Source organism: Contarinia nasturtii, unplaced genomic scaffold (assembly GCF_009176525.2).
Source record: "Contarinia nasturtii isolate CC-2019 unplaced genomic scaffold, AAFC_CNas_1.1 Cnas_scaffold_695, whole genome shotgun sequence".
NCBI classification, from domain to species: Eukaryota; Metazoa; Arthropoda; class Insecta; order Diptera; family Cecidomyiidae; genus Contarinia; species Contarinia nasturtii.
The window spans coordinates 6,967,199-6,975,232 of NW_022198046.1; the positions used below are offsets into that span (position 1 = coordinate 6,967,199).

The 8,034-nt window shown below is 34.7% G+C and overlaps 1 protein-coding gene across 1 annotated transcript in view; it reads right to left on the minus strand.

The window, feature by feature from the left end:
• The window catches only part of LOC116340892, a 12,983-nt gene extending 7,130 nt beyond the window's left edge, over positions 1 to 5,853 (minus strand). Inside the window, exon 1 of the mRNA XM_031767628.1 lies at positions 5,096 to 5,853. Coding sequence (XP_031623488.1) covers positions 5,096 to 5,573 — 478 coding nt within the window. The 5' untranslated portion in view covers positions 5,574 to 5,853. The remainder of the gene's footprint in view (positions 1 to 5,095) is intronic.
• Positions 5,854 to 8,034: the final 2,181 nt, after the last annotated feature.

Below are 8,034 nucleotides of genomic sequence, written 5' to 3' on the forward strand. Positions count from 1 at the left end.
TAATCGTTTCGTTAGAAATTGGGAAATTGTCAAGATGAATTTTGTGAAAAAAAAAATTGGATTTAGCGCTCCGATGCAGTGCATTTTGAAAGTAAAATGCAGTCGCCATTGCGCAAAATTGCTAAAAGCACGATTTTTTTTCCGTTTCAAAGCGAGAAGAAAAAGAGAAAATTCCTCTTTGTGTTTTTGAGTATAATTGAGCTGGAGTGTGCATTCTTATATAAAAAGAAAAGAAAAGAGTAAACACATCGAGCACACTCACTGCCATGAAGGCCTTTCAATTCGAGTAAAATTCCAAGAGGTGCGCGCACACGCGCACACATACACACCCAAACGATCGGGACCGTAGCATTTGATTCAATGCATGATCACGATTTCATACATAATGGTTTGGCGTCTATTTGCATTTTGTGTGCATCTTTTCAGTGAACAAAACAACATATCTGGCCATCGTATAAATCATACGAAATGGTACTTTTATTACCATTACATCCATGGCCACTGAACTGCCAGCAAAAGAGATAGTCATTTCGAGATTGTGTCCTATTTTTTCTCTCTCCAGCAAATTCAGCACGATGAAGAGAAAAAAAATGCAACCTCAACGTATTTATTTGCGTATTGCTGTTGAAACCAACGTAGGCTTCTTTGAAGCGCATTAATTCTATGCTTTGCATTCGCTAATGGCTTATTCCTTCCTTTTTGAAACATTTGCTGCTCACATACAATAACTCTATGTTGCAAAATCTAAAGAGAAAGTAATGCGCCTTGACCTAACGGCAATGAACAAAACGATGAATTTGAATTGATAAACAAAAATTAAAAACAACAACTGTATGATTCACAGTGCACATACTCAGGCGAACAGTGATCGCAAATGATTTCAGGACGTTATTATCCGACTGGAAATGTTTTCATTGGGAATTGGTTTGGTGAATTTTTATTCGGACAAAAAATTGACAAATTTTATTTTTATTATTGTGATTTTTCCAATTCAAAGAACCAACGTTATTTCTTTGACATTCATGAAATCGTTTTCAAGCCATTGCATCAGGTCAAAGGTTTTCGTCAGATTAATCAATCAACGACTTTGACATGACGAATCGATTACTTTTCCTCTCGCTATGTCCTCTCTGTGGGTGATCATGATAATGATACGTCAAAGGTTGCACGCAGTGAAAGTTCAAAGTGATCCATTCCATCGAAATTGAGTTTATTCGTGAAAATTGTGCGATATTTTCACATGTGTTACATTTCTTTACATAAACTAGGGGATCCGATCCAGAACAGTAAAATCTGTTTTCTCTTAACGCACCGAACAATTGTTTAGGTTTTCGGTAATTATGAGAATTTAGTCATGTATGCAAACAACACGATTCAATGGAAAGTGGTTCCATTGCCCCGTGACGCTGAACAAAACTATTTGAAATACTAATTTTTTTTAATTCTTCGTACTTCAACCCCAAACTCTACTGATCTCAATTTGAGCGCGTCGTATTACCAATAAAAACCGAGCAATAATGGTATTATATCAAGAGCGCATTTTTATTGAGCTCAACAATGACCTGCCAAGTACAAAGTCGGCATAAATTTTTGTTCGCGTTATATTTTTTCTGTTTTTTTTCTCTCTTTGTTAACAAAAGTTAACAATTTTGATCGTTGTATTGTGCGTATGAGAGAGTGTGGTAAAGAACATGAACTATATTCAGATTTGGCTGTTGTTGTTATTTCTTCAGACGGATTAATGTTCTTTTCCATATAGATTTTTCATTCACAACAATAAGGCGGTCGATGCACGCCGAACAACTGAAAAATAGCATAAATCAGGTTAATTGTACATGTAATAAAAAAGTATAGGCGAAAAAAAAGTAAAAAGAATACTCGCTAAAGAACCGCGTACATAATTAAATAGACACACACAGAAAGTGGTACCGAAAACCCAGAAAAAAAATACAATGCATATCATGTTCTGTTGTTGTTCGGTAAAGTGTGAATTACCTCTTTTAGCCAGTAGAGAGATAATATGCGTACGAAACAAGCATTCGAAAAATAGAATATAAAAGAAAAGCGTACACAAGCGCGCGAGAATCAAGAAAAAAATACGAGAAATAAATCAACAGCCAATCTGGATCATACTTACTTATGAATATTAGTAATTCGTTTTAAATGTACCATTTCTTTTTTAAATGAAGAAAGAATCGCATGTTCTGGGGCAATCACTTGCGTTCAGTTAACGTAATTGAATAAAAGAAAAATACAAGAGAATGATCCCAGTGGCAAGAATGTGCGGGAGTTTGGAAACAAAATGTGATGGAATGTATTTTTGCTATTATTCCATCATTGCAAGAGTTCTCATCAAATTTTTCCATTTATTTTGCCGTAAATGAACGTTTTAGAGAGAAATTCTTTTTCTTTTCTGACTAACAGATAAAGGACCTGAAGCGATTTGAAATTACAAAAATGTGGCATATGTGAGGAAAATTGTTTCTCTCAATATTTTTCGAAGCACACCGTTACAATACCAAAATCAGAAGTCAATCAAATGTGGTAATTTCGTTTGATTGGTTTCATGCGATTGTTCTGGAAAATACGTTGCCACTCTCATTATATATAGGCAGCAAACAATTGTGTTGTTAATTTTTTTTTAAAACATTAACACTTGGCCCATTTTATGTGACTGACGCATAAATTTCGAACGGCGCGTCTAGAATAGAAATGAGAGATTTTCAGTCGGAAATCTATTATTATAATCACTGATTGTTTCTTCCTCTCTATGCACAGTTACACAGAGAAATCCGATGAATGAATTCTTCGCTAAATATGGATAGGCAATTTGAAGCGAGTACAGATGATTATTATGTGTACAATGTTTGAATTGTGTGCAATCAGATCGATGCGTACGCAGTCAAACTTGGTGAAATCATCTCAAATGGTGAAAGAAAGAAAGTGAATGAGAGAACCTTCAATAAAACCTTAATGATTTGAACATTGTTTTTTAAATCGAATCCCATTTTGGTTTGGATTCTTGACCACGAAATCAGTTTTTTCCATTTATTTAATTGTTACTTGTATTTTGACGAAATGGAATAATACGAATCGATTTTTAAATTGTAAAAATCGTGACTCGTGGATTTGGTCAACAACACATGCCAATCCATTTTATACAGCGGGATACAGACCGATCGAAAGAGCGATTAATTAAATCACAAAAAAAATTGTAATTAAATCACAAAAAATTGTTTTGATTGTTCAAATAAATCAAAAAAATATATATTCAGAGTGAAAGAAAGAAGCATAAAAAATCGTTATTAAATTATACGTACAGAATTGACTGGAAACGAAACGAAATGAAATGAAAGATATAGGAACGAAACAACTGAACTGAAACCCATACCACATCAATTAAATCGATAATAAATCGCATCGAATTCTCGCCATGCACGATATTTTGCTATACTTTATACACGCTTGCTCAGTGTAAATAAATACACTGTTTGTGGACGCGTGCAAATACAGCGTAAAAAATTGCTAATCATAAAATTGTGTGATTGTTATTGGTAATATTATGGATGTGACTCGGTGTAAAAAAAATGTATATCAACCACTCAATCGATGAAATGTGAGATTTTTATTTTCGATTTATTGAAAAAGACTGCAGGCAATCAATGATCCTGCAAGTAAATGTGAGGAGAGAAAAAACTGATGTGGCTTCAAAGTACTTCAAATATATTGAAAATAACTATTATTTTCAAATTATTCAATTATTTTTTGCAGAACATCACGCAAATCTAAGCAAACAGACAACCTATTGAAACACAAGCGACCGACGATTGTATGGAATTTCATTCTATTTGCTATTCTTTCATTCATCCAACACCAATTCTTCCATGATTAATTTTTCCGCCGTAAAAGAGTTTTGTTGTCTGTTGAAATCTTTCATTCAATTACGAATGGGAATGGATGTGGAAATGAGCCATTGACCCACTTTTTGTGTAGTGTTCGGTTTGGTTTGGTTTTCCTACTGTGCAACGAAGTAAACAACAACGAATCAACTATATAATAATGAAATAAAACACGAAACGTGATCTTCTTTAACCGTTTTCAAATAAACAACATTCTGACTGGATCTTTTCACATACTAGAATTCGACGATTGTAATGATGCGTTTTATTCAATGTATGCGACACCACGTTAAATGACACTATAACAAAATGGCATTCGTGTACAATTTGCCAGTTAGAAATTGCGTTTGGTGCATGCTCGTATCACAACATGCAAACCAATCGAGTATCTTCTGCGAGAAATGCGATAAATGCAAGTATTTGCACCGTGCAATCAACCGAAAGTGGAAACGTGATAAATCGATTCGCTTTAATGCATTTGTAATGATGTTTGATCTGACTATAGTCAGTTATAACCGGCAAGCTCTTACTTAGTATGATAAATGTATTCAAGCAATTATTGACTTTGACTTCAATTTGGCGCATTTCAAACAAGTTACATTCTTTTTTTTCTTTCGGTCATATAATTTTATTGTCATCAATTTCTGACAAACATAAAACTGGATTCGATCAAATGGAAATACGTATGCGTTCTTCCGAATATCACGTTGACAAATATATATAAAATAATTTCCGATTTTACGAATTATTCTGTCCAAAGCACACAAACACATGCTTTACACATATATTTTTCAACCATTGCGCGGTTACTTTTTTATGTAATTTACATTTTACCGGTTGAATACTAACCAACTTTGTTGTTTTAGTTAACTTTTGTTAAGCGCGAATCAACAAGAGAACTTGTTCTGAGGCACGTTTTAACAAACGTTTATGCTGAATACGTTTTGCATAAAATAAAATAAAATTGGTTAGCGGAAGAAAATTAATTCAAAATCGCTTGAAATCGGTGATTATCCGCGCAATAAATTGGTTTGTAAAGCAATGGTTTGGCACAAATTGGATTCGATGTTTGAATGTGATCTGAAATGTGTTTCTCTCTAAAACTATTGATGGACGTATATGATATTTTTACACAAATTCAATGAATAAAATGCTATGCTCTACAACAACAAAAAAAGAGTGCCAAATGATCTCACCTTCTTCCAGTCCACGTCCAAGTTCGTTTGGCGTAACTTGTGGTAGGCTGATTTGAATTTTGCGACCGCTAATGTAATTGGCCAATTTATCCGTGAGCATATTGTTTAAGAAATAATCACGATCTTCTAAGCTGCGTGGCATCATTTGATCCAAATCATTTTCGCTGAGTGATTTTGCTGTTTTGATTGTTGCCGCTGCAGCTGCATTATCAACGCCAACCACCCGAACTCCATCACCAACATTAATCACATCGATTTTTGAAATTCGATCGATAAATGTAACGGCTTTTTTCTTCAGGCACATTGTAATACCGCCATCAGATCTCTGACACTCATCATAGATTCTCATTATTGAACGTAATCCAGGCGCCGCATTATTACTACTATTTGTCTGTTGGTGTTGTTCATCGTTGGCCGTTGAACAAATCACTGACCATAACAACACTATGACAAAACCACAATATACTTTCTGCAACATGGTTTATTGTTTCTATTCTTCAGATGCGTTTAAATAATTTAAGCAACAGAATAAATCCAGAACGAACAAAGAACAAACAAAATCTTTGTTGTGGACACCGAATTATTTATTAACTCAAATTGGCTGAATTTACGCACGTACTGACCAAATCAGGTAGAAAATAAAATCACACAAAAAAAATCCACTTCAACTGAATTTGGTATTTTGGCAACGAGCACTATGAACTAAGTTTTTTTATGGTCTTTGTTTTTATTATTGGTGACTTTGACCGTGCGCTGTCTAGATTCTAACTGGTGGTTTCCGTTGATAAAGCAGTCATATTTATATAAAAATCGTGTGAACTTGCATTTTATTATTGTAATCAAATTGCTTGTATGTGTACCACAAGAGTAATGTGTGCACAATGAGAGAGTACAACAACAGCAACAGCAACGGCGACGACGACGACGTTTTAGTGTCGACAATGGCACAAATGTCTCGGTGAGAAGTCAAGATGAAGTTACGTGATGGAGCGAACGAGACAGTCAGAAAAGCTAAGTGGAAAAATAGGTAAAAAAGAAAATACGAGAAACACAACAAAGTCTACTAACATAGATTGAACCGCATGCAGAAGGAGAATTTCATGTTAGCATGATGAAAAGTAGTAAAGGCCATGTAAGCTGTCGACAGTAGAATGTATTTGTGTGGTGCTTGTATCGTTGTATTTGTTGGTGTCAAAAGAGGAGAGGTGAAATGAAGCAAATCTGATTTCGATTTCGGTTGGCCAAACCAAACATACTGACACTCATACCATGATTTGCTACCATTGGAATTTGAAGTAACCACAGATAGATCATAGACATTGGGCTCATGTGCTATTGGCCAATGAGCGTTTGTGTATGTGCGCACCATCGAATTGAAGCCGCATAAGGTTAAACGGCACGCGAAAGCAAGTCAATAAGCAAAGAAAGCTGTGAATTTGTGGTTGTAACATTCGAACCGTTTTGATATTTGTATTTTTTTCTTTTATAACTGGTACAATTACAATATTTTATACGCTTTTTTTCTTCTTCTTCAAATATATATCTATCTATCGATTTTATGGCACTGTTTTTCTTTTCAGTCACGAGCTTGTTGCGGGACAAACATCGTCGACCGTTCAAGGAATCTCTCACAACACTCAACCATGACTATTTTGAATCTTTTTTTTTATTGGTAATCAAATCAATCCGGATGCATCTTTATAAATTAGCTTCTATAATGAAAAATCATCGAATCGAAGAGAAAGCAAAAACCAACAGCATTGCTTCAAATGCATACCATAGGACCATTTATTATTTTAGATTTTATAATGATATCGCATTTATTATTCTGTGCATATTTTTTTCTCGTCTTCCACTTCTTTTTCATTATACTATTGGAATTTTTTCTATCATTAGTTATATTTTGTAGGCTTTTAATTCATTTCGACTAATTTCATGACCTTTCTCTCCTCATTGTTATTATTACCGTCAATGAGACTTACTTCACGATTCAGTTGCGTTTCGGTCGAACACCATTCAAATCAATCTCATGCATAGCACTCTGTGCTATGCGATATGTTTTAAGTGCATATGAGATGGCAATTCTTGAAAGCGAACAACAATAGCTGCAGCATCATCACCATCATCATCATCATCAACAAACGATGTCTTTCATTCTCATTCCGTATGGTTGATGCTTGGAACGATGTTGGTAACGTTTTGCACGGTGCATTGAAACAGGCACATTGAACACCTCAACTCATTTGACCTCTATACACAATTCCCATGTTTGGAAGTGCGCCATCATAAACGCGACCGAACAGAGAAAATCGCATCCAAAGTGTGTGCGCACAAAGCACATGGATGAAAATGAGTCAATGTTCACAACAAAGGGAAGACTATATTGAAGCTCGATGACGAACCACAATGCTCGAATCCAAAAACCTTTGTATTTTCCGTTTTCTTCTTCTTCGCTGATGTCGTTTATCAAGCTTTTCATTTTTTTCTGTCGTTATCGCAAAATCTCAAGATTAATCGCATTTAATATAAATGTTGACAATTAAATAAGCGAAATGAAAGCATGCAAAATACGAAAAAACGATGCAAAAAGGTAACAGTTAAATCTGGATGAAGTGAAAAAAGCATACACACACAAGCGGTTGAAAACCGATCTCAATGTCATACATTAATTACATGATAATGTTTCGTTTGCAAGTATACAATTCAAAATTCATTTTCTCATATTTTCTTTTCCCTTCTGGGTTGATGTTGCGGTTACCGATGCTCTTTTTATTGTTGCTGTTATGAGAGTGAACCGCTGCTAGTGCATTAAATATTAATTTAAAGCTATAAATTAGATATACTCCGGCATACAATTGAGTATGATGTACATAACCTTAAGATAGGTCGCTTTTTGATCATAATGATAATAATGGGTGGTGAAAATTCAAGTGAAAGAG